The sequence below is a fragment of the Sarcophilus harrisii genome, chromosome 6 (assembly GCF_902635505.1).
Source record: "Sarcophilus harrisii chromosome 6, mSarHar1.11, whole genome shotgun sequence".
In the NCBI taxonomy this organism is placed as follows: domain Eukaryota; kingdom Metazoa; phylum Chordata; class Mammalia; order Dasyuromorphia; family Dasyuridae; genus Sarcophilus; species Sarcophilus harrisii.
In genome coordinates this window covers 819571-842034 of record NC_045431.1, presented here as the reverse complement: position 1 = coordinate 842034, position 22464 = coordinate 819571, and the positions used below count along the sequence as shown (strand labels likewise).

At 36.6% G+C, this 22464-nt stretch overlaps 1 protein-coding gene across 5 annotated transcripts in view; it reads right to left on the bottom strand.

The window, feature by feature from the left end:
• Positions 1-22464, bottom strand: part of JAKMIP1 (janus kinase and microtubule interacting protein 1) — a 209735-nt gene that overhangs the window by 9371 nt on the left and 177900 nt on the right. For 4 of the 5 annotated variants that reach the window (XM_023506113.2, XM_031942708.1, XM_031942709.1 and 1 more), the window contains 3 exons: positions 21141-21218; positions 18492-18695; positions 2465-2530 (listed from right to left, as the gene is read on the bottom strand). In XM_023506113.2, coding sequence (XP_023361881.2) covers positions 2465-2530; positions 18492-18695; positions 21141-21218 — 348 coding nt within the window. The remainder of the gene's footprint in view (positions 1-2464; positions 2531-18491; positions 18696-21140; positions 21219-22464) is intronic. The other variant, XM_031942711.1, reaches the window with a different exon arrangement.

The following is a 22464-nucleotide window of genomic DNA, read 5'->3' as shown; positions in this document are numbered from 1 at the left end:
ACAGCTAGCAAGTGCCTGAGGCCAGATTTGAACTCGGGAAGAGCTCTTCTAACTCCAGGTCTAGCACTGTATGCACTGAGTCACCCAGCTACCCTGATACAATTTCAAATCTAGTCTCAGATACTTCCTACTGTGTGACTCTGACCCAAGTTATATAAACTCTTTCACTTGACTTCCTTAATTATGAGTGGGGACAATAACAGCATTCACTTTCCAGAGCTGATATGATGATGATCAAAGAAGACAATAATGATAAAGTGATCAGTACAGATCCTGGCACATAATAAGCATGTTATTGATGCTTATTTCCTTCTCCCTTCCTTCCTTTTTGCTGTGTTAGCAGTGTCTATCAAATGCTAATAAGCTCTCACTCTGAAGTTCTTGATCTGCTGTGCACTGTGGATCACTCTGGAAGTCTGGTGAAACCTGTGGAGCTCTTCTCAGAATAAGGCTTATAAATGCATGAACTAAATTTCAGAGAATTACAAAGGAAACTGATTATATTGAAATACAGATTAAAATGTTTAAGTTCACATGCATATCCTTTGATGGAGATCTCTACTGGGTCCCAAAGAAATACCAAAAAAGGGTTAAGAACCCACATATGCAAAAAATATTTGTGGCAGCCCTTTTTGCAATGGCAAGTAACTGGAAACTGAATGGATGCCCATCAGCTGGGGAGTGGCTGAATAAATTATGGAACATGAATGTTGTAGAATATTATTGTTCTGTAAAAAATGATCACAGGATGATTTCAGAGGGGTCTGGAGACACAGGAACTGATGCTGAGTGAAGCAAAAAGAATCAGGAAATCATTGTACACAGCAACAAGATTATGTGATGATCAGCTCTAATGAATAAGGCTCTTTTCTTTTTAAAAAATTATTATAGCTTTTTATTTATAAGATATATGAATAGGTAATTTTTAGCATTGACAACTGCCAAACCTTTTGTTCCAACTTTTCCCCTCCTTTCCCCCTACCCCCTCCCCCAGATGGCAGGCTGACCAATACAAGTTAAATATGTTAAAGTATAAGTTAAATATAATATATGTACACATGTCCAAACAGTTATTTAGCTGTTCAAAAAGAATCGGACTTTAAAATAGTGTACAATTAGCCTGTGAAGGAAATCAAAAATGCAGGTGGACAAAAATAGAGGGATTGGGAATTCTATGTAGTAATTCATAGTCATCTCCCAGAGTTCAATAAGGCTCTTTTCAACAATGAAGTGATTCCAGCCATTTCCAATGGTCTTGTGATGGAGAGAGCCATCTGCATCCAGAGAGAGAACTGTGGGGACTGAGTGAATATCACAACAGTATTTTCACATTTTTTTGTTGCTGTTTGCTTGCTTGTTTTTTTTTTTTCTTTCTCAATTTTTCCCTTTTGATCTGATTTTTCTTGTGCAGCACGATCAGTGTGAAAGTATATTTAGAAGAATTGCACTTGTTTAACTGATACTGGATTAGCTTCTGTCTAGGGGACACGGAAGGGAAAGGGAGGGAAAAAATTGGAACACAAGGTTTTGCAAGGGTGAAAACTATCTTTGAATGTATTTTGAAAATAAAAAGCTATTATTATTAAAATAATTAAGTTCATAGACCCCAAATTAAGAACACTTGCTTTAAAATGTATGTTCTCAATAATTATATTAGGTTGGGAAAATCAAGAAGGACAGAATCGCTCTGTCCTTGGTAGCTGTCAGATCAAGATAATCATACTATTAGGTTGCGACCAGAAAATCAAGGATGAAATAGCTCTGCCCTTGGTAGCTGTCAGATCATGATAATCATACTATTAGGTTGGTACTAGAAAGTCAAGGATGGAATTGCTCTGCCCTTGGTAGCTGTCAGACCAAGATAATCATACTATTAGGTTGGGACTAGAAAGTCAAGAAGGATGGAAACATTCTGTCCATGGTAGCTGTCAGACCATGATAATCATACTATTACGTTGGGACTAGAAAGTCAAGAAGGATGGAAACGCCCTGTCCTGGGTAGCTGTCAGACCATGACCTTCAAAGCCAGATGAACAGCTCTTTGGGATAGCATCTGGTTTTAATTGTGCCTGTCTCACCTGAGCCTTCAGAATATGCTTGTTAAAAGTCATAAAACTTCCCTGAAAGTGACATCAAAGGATTCGCCACAAAGTCTTTTTTTCTTTTTATCCTGTAGATGTGCAGACTGATTGAATTGAAACCCGAGTGTGTTTGCCTCCCTGGTCTACCAGATTACTGTTTTTCACTAGCCTTTGAATAAAGTTATAAGCTGGAAGCTGGAAACAATATTCACATAAGAAGCAGCACCACACAGGGATCACATGTTGATGGCTGATAAAAATGGCAGCCAATGAGTGATTTGTATTTGGATTAGTCACCTATAACCTGTCCCCTAACAAAAGTCATAAAAGCCAAAATGAAAGAGAAGGATTATGAAGAGGAAACTAGTGGTCATCACACTTACCTTTTCTTCTATTTCTTTCAGTTGTCGTTTTTGAAGTTCTATTTTATCCTCTAGGTCCCGAATCCTCTGCAACATAGAAACGTACATATCATTATGTTATTGAATAAATATGTTACTATTTATATACTGCCTGAAGATTTGCAAAGAACATTACTAACAGTATTTCATTTTATTCTCATAATAATCTTGGGAGGTAGGGGCTGGCTGTTATTGCCCCCATTTTATATGGGTCAGACAGAGATTAAATGACTTGCCAATGATCACACAGCTAACTAGTGTCTGCATATATATTTGAACTCGGGTTTTCCTGACTCTGGGCCCCATGTTCTATTAGTTGTAACACCTACATTTTCTCTTCTATAAAACAGAAGCAAACCTTATCTTGTCCTGCCAACCTCACAAGTGGTTTGGAAGGATCCAGTGAAATAGTTCTAGGTCCTACATTCTGACCCAGACAATCACAAAATCACAGCAATTCAGGATTGTCACCCACCATCCAGTCCAACCGTGAATCCAAAGAATTCTCTCTACAACATATTCATAATGCCAAATCCCTGCTAGTCTTTTTAAAAAGCTCTATTTGCCTCCTATTTCCTTTTTTCTCATGTGTAGTATGAGCTTAATTTTAAAACAAACATTCCCTTCTACTTTATGGAGTACAAAGCACTTTACATGTATTTTCTCTAATTAATCCTCCAACTACCTTGATGGTCAATGCCAATAGGGATTATAATTCCCATTTTATAGATAAAGAAACTGAGGCTACAAGAGATTATGTGACATGATTAACCAGCTATTAAGTGTCAGAGGAATAATGTGAGAATGTGATATTTCAAAGAACTCCAAATGCCATAAATTAAATTTCAGAGCCAAACCACTTAACACATTTCACTGGCTTGACTTGAATAATCCTAAAATAAATATATATATATATATATATATATATATATATATGTATATATATACATATATATATATATATATATCACCTAAGTAGGCAACCCATTTCACTAGTGAATAAGTATAAGGATATTTTTTCTCACATTGAGTGGAAATCCATCCTTGTAACTTCCACTTGTTACTGTTCTCTCCCTGAACAGTGACAAAGAATAATAATTACTAAATGTATATGTTATTATTATTATTATTACTATTATTTTCATTTTACAGAAGGGAAAAGGTTAAATGATTTGTCCAGAATCACACAGTTAGTAAGTGTCAGAGGCTGGATTTGTACTTGGTTCTTCCTGACTCTGGTTCTGCACTCTATCCACCATACCAAAACAAAACTAATCCCTTTCCAAATAATTTATTCTTTCAACAAATACTTATGAAGTCACTACTGTGTGCAAGAACACTGGAATGAGCACAGTCAACATATAGTTTCAATAAGATAAGATCTTATTAGTATGGCTTCATTAAGCATATACTTGTTTGATCCCCACTTACCAGTCCCTCAGATGAAAAAAGATTGGATTCATAATAGATAGGCTTCAAGCTCAGAATAGTAAAGCCTTTAATCACCATTTTACTTCAGTTAATTAAATATTTACAAAATAAACACATTCTATGTGTGCAATACATGCTAAGTCATGGATACAAAGAGATAAAAACAAAACTGTCCCTGACCTCAAAGAGCTTATATTCCCTTGGAAGGCTATACAAGTTATACTCCCCAAAATAGATATTCCACAAGATAATTTGAGAAAGAAAACTAGCAGTTTAGGGAGAGAGAAACTTAGAGATACCTTCATGGAGGAAGGGATAAAAAATTGGGCTTTGAAGCTAGACAAGGCTAATGAAGATTATGAAAGACAAGAAAAGGAAGAAATTATATTCCAGGATTGGGAGAAAACATATAAAAATGTATAGAAATAAGAAATGAAACAATACATAGAACAATTTATAATCCCATCTGGCTGCAATATAGAATCCTGGATTTCTTTAAATGTCAGGCCAGAGAAAGAAGGGGAAGAGTCTACTAATCTTGGAGAAAATAGGAAATAAGCAAAGGATGTGTTATATGGATGTGAATCAGATCTACATGTAAAGCCTCAGTCTCTCCTCTGAACTTCAATGTCAATTACTTATTGAATATCTCAAACTAGAAATTTTAGAGGCACATGAAATTCAATATGCACAAAACAGGACTAATTTTCTTTCTACTTAATCCTTGCCACAAGAAAACAAATAAAAAAAACCCACTTCTATTACCTATGTTTCCTTTTTCTGTCAAAGGCTTCTTTGAGAAGACCATCTTTATGGTCTTCTAAGTCCATAAACTTGCTATAATCCTCAAATTCTTACTTTGCTTCACCCTACACATCCAATCAGTTGCCAGATCTTGTTACTTTTACCTGCACAACAACTCTCACTTCAGACCTTTATGTCTGCTCACACACTCAACTCCACTTTACCACAGATCCACATTGCTTCTCATCCAGACGATTACAACAGTTTTCTCACTGGAGTTCAGCCCTAAATTTCTCTCCACTTCAATCCATCCTACTGCCAAAGTGATTTTCCTTAAAAAACATGTCTAACCATGTGACTCCTATTCTCAACCATTTCCAATGGTTCCCTATAACCTATGAAATAAAATGCTTCTCTTTTTTATTGCTTTAAAACCTCACATTACTCTGACCCATCTTTCCACCAACACTGCACACTCATTACCCCTACAATCCATATCTACAATCCAGCTAAATTTGACTCTATGGGATTGTTGTAACAGTACCTTAACTGTAAGGATATCTCTTACTTCATTTAACTTCTTCCTTTTCCAGACACTCTTGTAAAGATCTCATTTCCCTTCCCCATTGTACTTCTAACTCTCTTTTAAAATCCTTTTTGAATTCTTTCAAGAGAGTCTTACGAAATGCGGACCAATTCACATTACCTCTTGGGGTAATCTGGAGCTGATTTGCCTTTAGGATCCTCAGGGTTTGAGGTCTGTTCTTCTCTTTCTCCGTAAAAGCTATCTAAGCTGTCTATGGTCAGAGTTCTTTTTGCTTTTTTGCTCATTTCTTTTTAAAGGTTGAGGTCTGATTTTAAGGTAAAGGGGCAACAGCTGCTTTTGTTTGCTCTGGGGCCAGTGATGCTGACCAATTTACAATGCTAGGTAGGTTTTTCTGGTGTTCAGAGGTTCGTGAGTTTCCTTTTGTATTTGCTTTGAGTGTCTCACAGCTAATCTGCTGATCCCCAGGCTTATAACCAGGACAGAATAGCCTAAGAGTCTCACAGTACATTCCCTGGCTCTCTGTGCTGCATCTGGGCTCAGCAGCTTCTCCCCCTGCTCAGTTGAAACAGACATTTTCTGAAGTTCTTTCAAAATTTCTTCTACTGGAAACTTATAGTACTCCAAATATTTGTGGTTTCTATCACTCCCAAACCAGTTCAGAGAACTTGAGAACAATAGCTACTTGACTGAGCTCTCCCCTAAACCCCTCCAAAACACCATTAAATAATGCCATAAAATAATTGCTGGGGTGGTAGAACCCATGCAATAAGAGTGAATATTTTTTTCACCAAAGATAATGTAGAAGGTTGGCAGGAAAGGTCTGTTGTACCTGGGTGAGAATGTAGATTGTGCCAGCACAGACCAAACCCCAGCAAACCAGGAGTCGACCCTGGGAGCCACTGAATCAGCTGCAGCAGAGGGTGCTTTTGGAGCTCTCAGCAAACAGATGGCAAGGGGGCTGAACAACTGGTCAGGAGATAGCAGGAATCTTTTTGCTAGCCCTGAGGAAGGGTTCTGTTTCTTTGCCCATATGGGCCAAAGTCAGATGGTATTCCTAAGGTTAAGACAAGCACTTATCAGAACTTAAGATCTCAGTGAAGCAGGTACCCTTGTCATTGGTCTAGGGCAGGGAAAAATGTTTGTGATCACTTACAGGCTAGAACACAGATCAGCAGAGAAGCAAATACCTCTTCTTAGATCTCAAAGCTTATTGAACTAAAAACTTACAGATCTTTAGAAGTATCTCTGAAAACAGCTGCACAAAACCCCTTAAGTTTGAAACAGTATATTCTTCATGTTGGAAGCAGAGTCTTAAAGTCATGATATGAACTGGAAAAATATTCTTACCATAGCAAGTCACTGTCATGACAAGGAAGATCAAAACATACACTCAAAGACATCAGAGTCAAAACTCTTAACCAAAGCCTCCAAGAAAAATATGAATTGTTCTCAGGCCATGAAAAACACAAAAAAAGATTCTGAACATCAAATAAGAGGAGTATAACAAAAAAATGGAAGATAAACAAATTCAATAAAATCATGAAAATGTCAACAGCTTGAAGGAGACAGAAAAATACTGAAGAAAATAACAGCAAACCACTTTATATCTCTCAGACTGGCTAAAATTACAGGAAAAAATAATGATAAATGTTGAAGGGAATGATGGATGCTAATGCATTATTGGTGGAATTGTGAAATGACCCAATAGTTCAGGAGAGCAATTTGGAGCTTTGCCCAAAGAATTAATCAATTGTATATATCGTTTAATCTAGCAGTCTCACTACTGGATCTATATACCAAAGAGATCATCAAAGAGGGAAAAGAACTCACATGTGCAAAAATATTTGTATCAGCCCTTTTCATACTGGAAAGGAACTAAAAATTGAGTGGGAGCTCAACAGTTAGGGAATAGCTGAATAAGTTAGGATATATGAATGTAATGGAATATTATTGTTTTATAAGAAATGAAAAGCAGGCTGATTTCAGAAAAGCCTGGAAAGACATGAATTTATGCTAAGATGTGAGCAGAACCAAGAGAACACTGTAAAACAATAACAAGAAGATTATGTGATGATGAACTTGGCACTTTTCAACAGTGTGATGATCAAAGCAAAGATGGAGAATGCCATCCACATTTATAGAGAGAACTATAGAGACTGAGTGTGGCTTGAAGCATAATATTTTCTCCTTTTATTTTTTTTCTTTTTGCTCAGTTTTTCCCTCTTGATCTGATTTTTCTTGTTATGACAACTATGAAAATATGTTTAAAAGACTTATACATGTTTAACTTATGTCAGATTCCTTGCTATCTTGGAGATGAAGACAAAGAAAAAATCTGGAACACACATTTTAAAAGAAATAAATGTTGGAAACTGTTTTGCATATATTTAGAAAATAAAATATTACTGAAAATATAATAAAATTTCTGGCAAAAAAGGAAAATTACACTATGAAAAACAAATTAACCAATGTGTAAAAATAGGTACAAAAAGCCAATGAGGAGAATGCCTTAAAAAGTAGAAAAGGCCAAAAGGAAAAAAAAAATTGGCAAAATGGAAAAAGAAGTACAAAAATTCACAAAACAAAATAATTCCCTAAAAATTAGAATTGAGCAAATCAAAGCTTTTGACTTTATGAGAAATCAAAAAAACAATAAAACAAACTCAAAAAAGAATGAAAAATAGAAGATAATGTGAAATATACCATTGGAAAAATAATAGACTTGGAAAAGAGATTTAGAAGACATAATTTAAATTTATTGTCCTGCCTGATAGCTGTGATTCATAAAAACCACAAATAAAAAAAAACCCTAGATGACATAATATTTCTAGAAATTATCAAGGAAACCCACCTTGATATTGTAGAATCAGAGAGTAAAATAGAAATGGAAAGAATAGACTGGTCATCTCCTGAAGGATTTCCTCAAAAGAAAACTCCTAGGAATATTATAGCCAAGTGCCAGAGCTCCCAGTACAAAGACACAATACTGCAAGCATTTTGTTGATTTTATGTCTTAGTCTTCCTGACCTCATTTCTTGGAGTTTTCTTGGCAAAAAAAAAAAAAAAAAATCCTAGTAGTTTGCCATTTTCTTCTCCAGCCCATTTTACAGATGAGAAACTAAGACAAACTGGGTTAAATGATTTTGTCCAATAGCTAGTAAGTTTTTGAGACTGGACTTGAATGCATAAAGATGACTTTTTCTGATTTTAAACCCAGTGCTCTATTTACATTGCTCAGGGAAGAAATTGAACCATTTATGACCTAGTATCTAAACAAGCATATGGACACCATAAATGTTTAATGATACATTAATTAGAAAGTCCAACTCAATTTAAAATACTTTTTAAAATGCTTTCTAAATGCAAAATACTTCCTGTCTGGAAGAAGTTTAGAATACTGAAGAAGTATAGTAAGAGATAAGGCTAAAAAAGTACTAATAGTATTATTATTATAATATATGTAATTATACAATATACATGACACATGTAATAAATACTATGTACCTATATACCATGTGTATATATGTATATGTATCATTATATATATATATATATATATATATATATATATATAAGAATAGTATAAATTAGAGGGCTATGTATATCAGCTTGTCCATTTCTTCTCCTTCTTCCCTCTCTTTCTCCTTCTCTTCCCTCTCTTTCCTTCCATTCTCTCCAGTGAACATGTCCTCTCACAGAAGTAACTATAACTAATAATAATAGCTTGTTTCATTTAAAGTTTGCAAATATTGGAGCAGAGCCAAGATGGTATAGAGCAGACCCATCTCTATCTGACCTTCTCTTAAACCAACAGCAGATTAAGCCTCTAAACACTTTCTGGAGTAACAGAACTCACAAATATTTGGAGTACAACACATTTCCAGAAGAAGATACTTTGGAAGAACTTCAGAAAAGGTCTGTTTCAATAAGACAGGGAGACAGGCTACTGAGCATAACCTAGGGAGCCAGGGCAGGGAACCAGAGCATTGCAGTCTCCCCAAGCTGGGAATCTTCTGTGAGGCTCTTAGGCTACTCTGCTTTGGATGCAATCAGGTGTTTTAGCAGATTTGCTGTAAATCTGCAGCAAAATTACCCAAAAGGCAAATTATAAGTCACTGAACCCCAGAAGAAGGTGATTACCCAGCACTGGAAGTCAGTCAGCAGAACAGCCCCAAGGCAAAGTAAAGCAGCTATCCATCGCCCCTTTGTCTTAAATGAAGGCCTTGATCCTTAAAAATGATGAAAAGAGCAAAAAGAACTCTGATCATAGGCAGCTTTTATGGAGAGAAAGAAAAACAGACCTCAAACCCTGAGGTTCCTAAAGGCAAATCAGTGCCGGATGAAGCAAAGGCTTTTTTTGTTTCAAATCCAGAGCATCTCCCTCTGGGGTACTGGAAAATGATTTGTGCAAGACCAACCAAAAAATCAAGCACCAGAGTCAAGATTCCTTTCTATTTGAACTTACCTTGTCTTCAGTCGACCTTGAATTGTTGGTATCCTTTACCATTAGTTCCTTTGCACTTTTACCATTGACCATTAGTTCCTTGTGTTTCATAGTCTACCTGTAGTGCCAGTATATGTCTGGGTATACAGGAGTTGCACAAAGAAGGCTGCCTAATTGACTGACATTCCTGGACCAGAAGAGGAATTTTAGACATAGGAACTATCCTAGAAGACCTAAGCACCTGAAGCCTACAATGCTTCAAACTCATGATCTAGAAAGCAAATTCAGAAGAAGCAAAGGCAGCATGAGAAAGATGATATAAACTACAAAGAAGTCCTCCTTTCCATTTTTGTAGTTTTTCAGTTTGATCTGACTCTTTCTGACCCGATCTGGGGTTTTCTTAGCAAAGTTACCAAAGTGGTTTGCCATTTCCTTTGTGATTACATTTTACAGATAAGCAAACTGAGTCAAAAAGGGTTAAGTGACTTGCCTAATAAGTATCTGAGTCCAGATTTGAACTTGGAAGGATGAGGCTTCCTAATTCCTAGTCCTGGGCTCTATCCATATGCCATCTAGGTGCCCTTTGTTTTTCTATCTTTGATTAATTTACTTCCACCCCACATCTCCTTATACATACTCTTACCAATAGCCCATGGTTATACCGGTATCACCAGAGTGGCAGGAGAATATCAAGAAAGCCTTAGGTAAGTTGAGGGATCTCCTGTGAGAAATTTACAGAAGATGCCAGACAGAGCCACATAAACAAAGAAGGTAAGAATAGGGTGGCACTTGGGGACAGAGTGTTGGTGCTGCAATCAGAAAGACCCAAGTCCAAACCTAACCTCAGACACTTGCTATATGACTCTCAAGTAACATAACTTCTCTTTGTCTCAGTTTCCATAACTGTAAAACAGGAATAATAGTGCTTACTCCCCATGGTTTTGCAGGGGTTAAATTAGATCATTTTTGTAAAGCACTTAGCACAGTGTCTGTGATATAATAGGTGGTTAATAGCTGCTTTCTTCTTCTTTCCTTGCTTTATATTGTATTAATTTTATAATTTTGCATTTGGAGTTTTCATAATTATAGGTGGAATAAAAATTGTATGTCTCATTGTCATAATTATACAGGATATATTTTAATTTAGAGCTTTTGGGGTAGAAGTTATTATTGTAGTTAAAAGATGTTATTAGTAATTTGTATATGAAATTAAAGTATAACATAGTAAATTTTTAAAAATCTAAGTTCTTCCTAATACAATTTTCAATCCACCATTATGCCATGCTCAAGACAAATTTATCATTCTAGTTTTAAAGATAAAGAAACTGAGGCTCAGAGAGTTGGAATGAATCAGCCATGGTCTCATGCCTAAGGCATAGAAGACTAGAGCTTAATATCTGATCTTCTGATTATCAATGTTCTTTTGACTGCTGTCTTTCAACTAAGCAGTTGGGGGACGTGGAGTGGGGGAGCAACAAATATACATATATACATACATATATATGCTCATAGCAAAGAAGAGCCTGCGATTAGTTAAGTCTCCAGAATTCCCCAAAGATGTCTCCCCAGGTCAATGTGTGTGGGGAACTGTCAGAATAATCAATTGAAACGCTATTGATTGGAGAGAAATATGAAGACTGAGATTTACTTAAAAGGTTTGACCTTTAGGCTTCACAGGATACACCTTTTGTAATTGTGGGAAATCATTCATCGGGGACAGATTTTATTCTCTAATTACATTTTTGTCACGTTATTTTTGTTCGCCATCTGATGCCTCATTTTATCTTTATAGAAGATGATTCTCTATACAATTAATAAAGATTTGGGATTAAAAAAAGTTGTGAGTTCATAGGATAAAACCTGCTCATTTAAGAATAGGCTCATCCATTCGCCAATGGACAGACCGAATATGATCAAATACATAGAAAACTTTGATTCCAGACTTACTAGTTAACAATTCTTTTTATGGCCTAAGTCAAATTTCTTTACACCTGAAAAGCCTCTGCCTGTTAATTTGCAAGTGGGCTGGTCCAGGTGCAAATAGGTGTATTTTTGTACAAGTCAATAGATGTTTTCTCCAGTGTTTTAGTAATTACTCTTTATAAAGAGACCTGGGGCAAAATACCAATTGAAGTGTGCCCTAAATCTGATTTCTTGAATTATTGATGCTTTAGACCCTGCTAGAATTCAGCAAAGGGAAGTAATAGATATATGAATTGCAGAGGCTAAAAGATAAGCAGAATCTTAGGTGGGGAAACTGAAGTATTATCAGAGGGTGCTAAACTTTGGATCTAATTAATAAGAATAATTATTTAAAATAATAGCTTGCTTATACTTCTTTCCTCTAAGATATTCTCCTCTTCTGCAGTCCCTCTTGCCCCTTTATGGCCTCCACTCCTACACTCTCCAGAAGCTAGTTTTCTCAGTGAATAGAGCAGTGGATTTGGAGTTATAAAAACCTGAGTTCAAATCCTGCCTCAAATATTTGGTACTTGTGTGACTCTAGCCAGGTCACTTAAAACTGTGTGCCTCATATACTTGTGTGCAAAGTAGAGATAATAACAGTAGCTATCTCAAAGAGTTATTATATCAAATAAAATGTTTCTAAAATTCTTTTCAAACCTTAAGTGCTATGTAAAAGCTAGCTATTTGTTATTGTTTTGCTTATTTATTATTATTATCATTAGCCTTATGGTAAGTTCTGGGATCTGTCTCATAAGGAGTTTTACATTGCCATATTCCAGAAAACCTGAATGTCTCCAAAAGTTAATTACAGGAGAATTTCATGCATCTGACTGGAGACATGTTGTGGAGCTTACAAAGTTTCTAATTTACATCTCTGGTGGAAATTATTTACTAAATTCAGGAAAGTGGTTCTAATTCATTGTATACTCTTCCTACCTAATAGTTCCTTTTCCACCTCTTTTTCTGATTCCTTATCCATCTCATGCCCTCTAAATGTGATTGTTTTCTTGCCCAGGATTAATACTCTATTTACTCACTCATCATTGACGTCATCATTCTCGTCATCATCATCATCATCATCCATGAGTTCAATTATTATTACTATAGCCTTTAACTCTTGGATCTACATTATTCAGTCTGAACTTTCCATTGAGCATTAGTCTTACAAAGTGCCTTTGAACATTTAACTTAGATATTCTGGAGACATTTGAAACTGGATAAAAAATCAGAACTAATATTTTCCCCAAACCTTACCCTCTTCCTTACCCTCCTTATTTCCCATCAAAGCAACTCCTATCCTTGCAGTCTCCCAGATTCATAATCTTGACATTGTTCTTGACTCACCATCCTGTATATCCCATCAAGTTACAAATCTTGCTATTTCTCTCACATCTCACCTCACACTCACCCAGCCAACATCTTTGTTCAGATCTTCACAGTCTCTTGCCTGGATTATTGCAGCAGCCTTACAATTGTTCTTCCCTCAAATTGCTCCCTGCTCCAGCCTGTCCTCCAAGTTCTGTCAGAGTGGTTTTCCTTAAGAGCATATCTGAACATTCCTCTCTCCTACTCAGTCAAGTCCAGAAATATCCCATTTCTTCTAAGTACAAAATAGAATTTTTTCTAGTTAACTTCCAAAGCCCTTCATGACCTCTCCAATGTTATAAATAATTTTTTGTCTGCTTTCCTTTACAACATGATTAATATGGAAACCATATGTAGTCATGTGTACTACATATGTATAATCTATATTAAATTGCTTGCCTTCCCAAGGAGGGAAGGAGGGAGGGGCAAAATTTGGAACTGAAAATTTCTAAAATGAATGTTAAAAATTGTTTTTATGTGTAATTGGGAAAAATAAAACGAATAAAACTTTAAAAAGAATGAGAAGTAACAGACAGCCTAGAGGCAATGCTGAGATCCAAAAATTATTGCGAACACAGAGAAGCAAGAAGACCATTATGTGACTCCTCAATGAGGACTATATAGAAAACATGGACCAGAACTACCATGGACAGTTGGAAGGAAGATCTCTTTTGGTAAGCTCACTGAAGCCACTGAAATATTGGCATCCGGACTAGACCAGTGATTTCATTGAAAGAGAGAACTCAGAAGAAGACACTTCCAATGCAGGTCAGCACCTTCTTTGCTACTTATCGTTTAAGGCTGCCTTGGTTATCAAGAAGTTAGAGGACTTGTCCAGGATCACATAACAGTCTCTATCAGGGGCAGCACTTTAACTTAGATTTTCTTGGCTCCAAGCCCAGCCTTTCCCTATTATGCCAGACTGACTCACAATTTATTATCTTTCAATCAATATATAATTTATTTCTCAGTACTTTTTTTTTCAAGTGAAATTTAATACAAGAACTCTAATTCAAGATAGTCTAATCTGATTTTTCTTATGTGGTTACAGTTCCTCTAAAGGCATAAGGAAGGAAAATGAACAAGTGCAATTAGCTCCTAATAGCAAATATATAAAGACACTATTATGTAACTCTTCATACATTTAGATACAATTAGATCCTTCCAGCTACTACCCTAAAATCACACCAATTGCTCGTCCACTTCTAGATCATTGTTATTTTAAAACCATTCTTCAGGGAACTATTTTTTGTCCAGAAATAAAGATTTATTCTAATTCTCAAATTCAAGACAATGAGGGCTACACCAGATGTTCCTTCCTTTTACCAAATTAGTATGTAATGATACCCCATCATTGTTGAATGCAATCATTTACAGTTTCCAGTGTATAAGAAGTAAGAGGAAATATAACGTTCATCTTTCAAAACTTATAGAAACCAAGAGGAGAACTGCTATTTTTAACCTAATCGTTGGCAACATAGAAGAACTAGTATCTGGGATAATGACAATGGGAACTTTGAAGAGAACTGCTTACACTATTTCCCGGTATGATAGATAAGAAAGGAAAAACCAGACCCAGTGTGACATGAGCCCTAGATTTTGGAAAAGCAAAATTCAAAAGATTCAGAGAAAAATAAAAGATAAGTAGACTCCCATGGGCTAAAATGTCATAGAATAAGTCAGTTCAGGAAGAAGCTGTCAAGAAGGAAATTCTGAAGACGCAAAAAGAGGAGACACCTGAACAATTGATGTGAATGCATAGGGAACTCTTCAATCAACTCATATTTTTAGAAAACATGTATAGACATGGTATCTTGTATAGACAAAGCCAGGTATTAGAGTTTAAATGTAAATGTATTTTAGCCCTGTCCAAATTCAAAGACTCCCCAAAATCTGGCCTATGAATCCCTTAGCGAGTCCCCAAATCTACCTAGGTCTTTAAATATGGAGGTATATGAATATAATAATGAGTAAAATACTTTTGCTAACATTAGGAAGCCATAATGGTCATCACTCTGCCTCTTCTCCTTATAAATTAGATTTTTTTTCAACATCCCCTTTTTCTGAAGTCAGCATAGTGTTTAAAGAGTTTACTGCAAAACCAGAGAAAACCAGGTTCAAGTCCTGCATCTGACACAGTAGTTGTAGAGTAGTGGAAAGTCATTTGTAACCTCTTTAGATTCCAAGTCTGTAAACTGTAAAGAAGTTGCTAACCTCAAGATAAAATGGGTTTCTTTAATGGAGATTTTCTTAAATCAGAAAAATCCCAGGATTTGTTTGCTATCCTTATGATTTTATTTTCAACTTCAAGAGAATTTTTGTGGAGATCTGTTAGTAAGCCATGCAACAAAAGGAGAAACCACTTGATGCTCTTGGTTCATTAAACTAATTTTGGAGAAAGCCCTGAGGAGTAAAATCTTCCCCTTTATTTTTGTTTCTGCTCTGAGAAAATGAAAGTGCTCTAGGGAATATTTAATTATCATTCACTGAAGAAGCAATTCCAAAAGAGGGACATGAAATAAACATCTAACAATTTTGACCTGGGTTGTATGGCTACAGTCACTTCAGACCTTCCAGTTAAATCCATATGGTACTGGGGTGATCTATTATTTATGAATTCACTCCAAAAATGTGATAGAATTTCATTCTAATCCTACAAACTTGCAATAATTATCATGGATTTATATTTTGCTTATAAACCTTGCCTTTGATCAAAAGCAATAAGACTCATCCTTCATATACAAGTCTTTATCCATACATGAAAGCATCTTAGAATATACATTTATAAGAGCTAAAATCCAAGGGTGAAGTGGTTCTTTGAAATGATTCGTGGAAAAACAGTAGAAAATAGTAGAAATGAAGGTCCTTTGCCAAAGTGAATTCTAGTTCCTTTATAGGATGTGATCTCTCTAGGTCAATTTGTCCATGAAGCTTCCGCTAACTCCCACCCTTCTCCCAGTTTGTAACAAGCTGAACAAGTTAGGACTCACATTCCACAGGGAAACTCATTTATTTTAGCTGTTTTACCTATAAAATGAGGGAGGAGTTGGCTTAGAGGAGAATCACTAACAGCCATTACAATCCTGACATCAGGTTGGTCATATTTCTTTTATGTTCCATTGTTGTATTCCAACAATTTCTTGCACCTCTCCCCACTTTCACATTTTCATTTGCATTTATATTGCCTTATGCTATGACTGGCCTGTTACTCTAGAAGGATAGAAACTAAGGACTACTCAAACTTTTCATCTCCTTATTTTCCCCAGTTGCATGTCAAACTTTTTTTTTTAATATTTGTTTTTAAAATTGTCTCAGATTCTTTCCCTTACTGTCTCCTAGCCTCATTGAGAAGACACATGTGAAATTATGCAAAACATTTTAACAGAAGTCATTTTGTGAAAGAAAACATTGATACCCCCTCCAAAAAGAAAAAACCCTCAAGAAAAATTGTTTAAAAAAAAAGTATGCTTCAATCTGTATCCAGACATAATCAGTTCTTTGAGTATGGATAGCATTTTCACCATAAGTCCTTCAGAATAGTCTTGGATCATTGTAATCCTGAGAATAGCAAAGTTATTAACCGCTATTATTCAGCCCACCATTGCTATTACTTGGTACACAGTACATTTCATTTTGCGTGAGCTCATGGAGGATGTTCTGGGTTTTTCTGAGATCATCCTCCTCCTCCTCCTCATTTCTTATAAAACAATAGTATTCCATCATAATCACGTCATAATTTATGAAATCACTCCCCAATTGATGGGCATCCCCTCAATTTCTAATTCTGATTTGAGCCCATAGAATTAACCAATGCCATCACATGAGCTCAAAGCTCATAGGTAGTTTCCGAATGACCTTGGCTAATGCCTAAAGAACTAGCTGCAATCATGTTTGTGGTTCTGAGAGGGAAAACAACAAAAAAGCTACTTGGGCTTGGATTTAGGGATACACTTTTATTTTCCAAAAATCCTTATGATCTCCTTACAAGCCACGCTCTTGGCCTTCAGGCACAAAGGGAATTTGATGACTTCTGCTGCTGCCAAGAAATGAGCAATGTTCTAAAGATTGATCACCCAACATCACACAAAATGACAGAAGAGGCCGGGGAGTCCGACCTGTAGCCAGAGAGGAATTGCATCCATGTCAACTCCAATAATTAACAGTTGGGGCTCTGATGAACAGCCTCTCATGTGACCAATCCAAAGGAGATTCTTCATTCCTGACTCTCTTTAAACCATTCCGACCTCCACCCAGTTTTTGACCTAAGCAAGCACAGATAATTTGATTTCATGACTACAGGTGTAACCCCACTTAAGGGAATAAGAGTACTGATCATTCTCATTTCTATGACCTTTGAAGGTCTGCAAAGTGTTCTTCTAAAAACAAGTCCTATGAGACAGGGAATACATGTCCTAATGCCTTCCTCTCTAAGACTGCCTTCCATTATTTTCTGTAGACAACCAAGGTACCAAAAGCCTTAATGCTTTTTTAAAAATCTATGAAAGCTTTAAGACATACTGAGACTTTTGGGATGTTGTGTATCTTGACACTGTGTATCCCAGTTATTTGCAAATTTTCTCTGGACTATGTTTGCTTTTCTTTATTTCCTCTTTATCTCCTCAGGCACATGGCCCAGCACATAGGTAGGCACTTGATAAGTGCTTCTGGATGATCTAGATATTATCTTCTTTTATCTTTCAAATGAGAAAATTATAACTCAGGGAGATATCCAAAGCAAGATTTGAACCCAGAACCCCTTCCTCTATATCTTATCCTATTTCTACTGGTCTGCTATAAAAATCTGTTTATATAAATGATTCTTTTAAAATTTTTGGTAGCTTCAAAATTTCAGCTTGTGGTTCACAGGCCAGTTGGGCTCAAAATATTTTTAAAGAAATATAAATATAGAAGAGATTGGCAGTAAACCCTTTTCATGTGAGATTGCTTGAACAAAGGTCATAGTAAATGTCTATAATTAGCCTTGCTCATATTCTCAAATAAAATAAAAAAATAAATACTAGCTTTTTGCCAAGGAAATGAAAACTTTAAAGTTTTAATGGAGTTTTCAATCCACATTTTGGATACAGGGCAAAGTCCCACAAACAGACTTCAGGTCATAGAGGGGTTGCAGTTTTTAAATATTGTGAGTGTTTTAACAGATTTTCAGATTTCAATTTTCTTTGAAATAGAAGAGTTAAGGAAAACTTGGCTCCAGCCAAGTTTTGTCTCATCCAGATGTACCTTCCCCCACCCTGTGGGAACAGATCTTCCTTTTTGTTGTGGAAGCTCCTAGGGAAATGTGACTCGATTTCTAGAAATAAAGGATTAGTTGTCAAGAGGACTCTATTCCACAAAGTGACGTACACCTGTATTCCAATCAAATCCATGGTGAAGCGTCAATGGGGAGGCGGCTGAGTGAGCAGGCCGTGAAGGGGGTTACGTGAGAGCGATGAACATGGTGAGCTCACCCGCCAGGGCAGGAAGGGTCCCCAGGGAGGACCCTTGCCTATTACCTGCTGTGCCTGCTGCAGCTGCTCCATCCGCTCGTGCAGAATCTGGCTGTCAAACTCCCGGCTCTGCCTCAGGATCTGCCTCCGCACCTTGTCCACGGCTGCCCGCAGGTCCTCCCGCTGGGCCTCGCTCAGCGCCTCGCTGGCCCGGCCGCTGGGCTCCTGCTGCAGAGCAGTGTACAGCGTGGCTTCCAGCTCCTGGATTTTCTGAGCAACCCAAATCACACAGACAGTTGCACACAGGAAACAAGGGACCGAGCCACCCAGCAGGCCTTGGGGCAAGCAGGGCAAGCAGAGCACTGGGAGTCTGGGAGACTTTGCAAAGGTGTATGGGTGGTCAAGCGGGAAGCAAGCAGCTGCAGGTGGGGATGGGGGCAGGGGATGCAAAGGAGACTCCTACACAAATGCACTTGGGCCGGGAGCAGCCCTGGACCTGGGGCTCAGGCTTTAAGCAACAGATGATTGCTGGGTGAAGCGGAGCCTAACCCTTTGCTCAAAGGCCAAGGGACTGAGCCTAGGAAACTACATGGAAGGAGAGGAGCCCCCCCACCCTGGAGACTCCCAGGGACAACACAAGCTCTTAAAGCAAGGCTGCTGGTCGACTTCTAAACACTCAAGAAATAGACCTCAAAAGACTGACATCCTATAGCAACTTTAAAAATAAAAAAGCAGAATCCCATTGCTCTGTTTCCTCTGTTCCACCATCCTCTCTTGAGACTGAAAAACTAGCTCAGATTGTAAGTGAACCTTTCACGAAGAAGTTTCTTTTTAAAGACTGAGAGAAAAAAGTGATTCTTGGAATGAGTAGCCTTCAAATTAGGTCTTACTTAGCAACATGGTTTGGACAAAATCCTTAGCAACCAATAGACTTAGAAATCACCTCTAGGAAAATGCCATCCATATCTAGAAATGCACAATGTGTCTTATTTACACATACACGTAGGTGAGATTTAAACCAACATGCTTGGACAACTACCCACGGAGGCTCACATTTAGATCATTATGAAAGGAAAGTTACTAAGTTTGCCTCCTTTTGCTGGATCATTTCCTAGGATTTAAAGCTGTAAATGTTCTTAAGATCGTCTTCAGTCAGCACCCACATTTTACAACTGACTAAGATTGAGAGAAGTGATTATTCCAAGGTCACACAGCTAAGAAATCTAAAACCAGGATTTGAGTCCAAATCACTGACTCTAAAATTCCGTGTTCTTTGGAGTACCCTGCTCTCATACCCTGCTGCCTTCTCAGTTTTCTCTCCTATGGCACAGATAAATCATTTAAGAAGGTTACTATTCTATGAGGCTCTAGCCAGGATCCTTTTTATTTATTCTCCAGACCACACATTGAACTACAGAATTCAATCACTCAGTGCAACAGCTTGAGTTTCCCTATGCTGAATAGGGCCTTAGATTATATTTTTAAACACTCCATTCTAAGATCAAATTCTATTGCCTATTTAATATGAAATCATGACCATCCTCAGCACTAGTTGTTTCAGAAACTTAGGGCAGCTAAACAAAATAAGTCTCCCACAGATATCTGGAATTGGCTTTCATACCGCGATTTCCTGGGCCACATTTTATAAACCACATAGGAAGTACAGGAGCTAGTCAGGATTTCACTGATCGAAGATACCTGGAGTGGAGCTCTCTGTGCCTATACAACCTGCCATCTTCTCTTATACTCTTGGAGAATTGACTAATACACTAAATAACTTGCCCAGAGTCATACTTTCAGCATGTGTCAGAGTCGGAATTATTCAATTTTGAGGTCACTTCTCGGACCCCTCCTTCCAGCTCTCTTAATAGAGGTCTAAAGGGGTCCAAGAAAGTCAAGGAGTTTTTACATGCTAAGGATTCAGATAATAACAAGCACTTTAACTGCTCCCTTGTAGTCATATAAAGTTTGAGATGTGGAGAAGTACATTCTAGCATTCCTGTTGAGCTCTGGAAAGCTCATTCCATCCTCCGAGATTTACTTTAATGCCACCTTTTTCTCTACCTCCTGTTTCATAACCTTAAAAGCTGGACAATTTTATGAAAGTAAAGAGTAAGATGGGAATTGAGAAAACTATCACAGAAATTATGCAACTTTTGCTGAGCACAACCCTATATCTAGTTTGTTTTCACAATCCTGATTGAGATTATTCTTAAAGATTGCTGTTTTGTTAAAATAATTGAGTTTTACTTCTTTACTAGTATCAAAATTAGTATTAAAAAGTCTGTATTCATTTAAAATAATTTTATTAAAATAAAATAAATTTACTCTAAATTTATTTATTAAAATTTAAAAAATTAAAAATAATAGGTAGAAGATTTAAAATATGTAAATATATTTTCCTGCTTTGTTCAACTGAATTTTCTTCTTATCAAATACCATAATTTCTGCCAGAATATTGCCAATTCATACATGAACTTTTTAAAAGGAAAATTTACTTTGAATACTTCAAAACTCATATTTGGAACAAAAGTGAAAGAAAAAAAAGTTCTCATTGTTTAACCTTCATCTAGGAATTATATTGATGCTTCTCCATATAGATTGTAGCATGGGATATTTATCTTCAAAATCAAACCCTAAGCTAAGATACAACAATAACATTGTGTACCAGGTAAAGAAGAACTACTAAGGATATATTTTTTTTTTTTACGTTACCATATAAGCTTGATCCAAGGCTTGTTTCCTATAATCCAGTTCTTCTTCAAGGTAACCCTTCTGCTTACTGAAGAGGTCCTGAGAAATATAAGAATGAAGAGAAATTTAGGAATGAAAACAGATAATACTTCTTAAACGCACAGTATTTTGGAGGAGGAGTTCTCATGTTAAGGTCAAGATGCTTCCTGGAGATGAAAATCAATTAATAAGTATTTATTAAGCACGTGCTATGTACATTGTGATCAGCACAAATTTATTAAAGAAGTGTAATAACATCCATTGCCTCTAAGAAGCTTTTGATGTAATGAGGGAAGTTAATACTAAAAACTCTCTAGTAAATTATTCCTCCAGAGTGTCATCTAGATGCAAAGATGGACTATGTCCTCCAGAAAGCAGATCAAAAGCTCTAGAAGTTTCAACAAAACTAGAGAAGCTTTGAAAACAGGCCTTCCAATGAAGTATGAATTCACCATGGAAAGATCAGTGGGGCTAAGTTTGGAAGGTCTCATCAGCAGGAGTTAAATATTTAAGCCCCAGAAAGTGGGAAAAATCATTTGAGAAGGGGAAAGGCAGTAGAAGATTCCACCGGATGAAATTTATACATTTGTAAAACTTATGACACAACCTTCATAATGAGGATGAAGAAAATGATTATTAGCTTATATTTCAATAACACTTCAAAGTTTATATAGTCCTCATACCATCTGAGTGAGGTAACTGATGCAAGTATTATTATCTGATTTTTACATATATGGGAATTATCTAATCAATAATAATTTAAGTATCTGTCATATACAATGGACTATGCTAATGCTAGAGATATGTATAGCAGAACGATCCTGGCCCTCAAAGAGTATACATTTTTAAAGGCTATGGCTATATAATCTATTAATAAGTAATCAGATCCAAAACTTATACTAATAACTTTGGGAAAGAGGCAGAGAGAAGGAAACTCTGTGAGGTGAGTTGCATTTGTAAAAAAAAAAACAAAACAAAACTAAGGATTTTATGGGGGTGAGATGATGGGAGTGGGGGGCAACAGGGAAATGAAAGAAAGGATAGAGCCTGCCTGGGAATTTTGATGAAAGATTACATAGAGAGAACTTGCTTATTGATCGGTCTCAGTGGAAACATTAAGTGTCTCATTGAACTTGATGAAATCCCTTACATTCTCCAAGCCTGTTTCCTCATGTTACCAGATTATCTCTCAGGTTCATTCCAGCTCTAAATCTGTGTTGCTATGAAAGATCAAACTGCTTCTTCCAATGTGTGGAGGTAGGGATAATTTTCTATAAGCTTAAGCCTACTTTGAGCCCTCATCAAA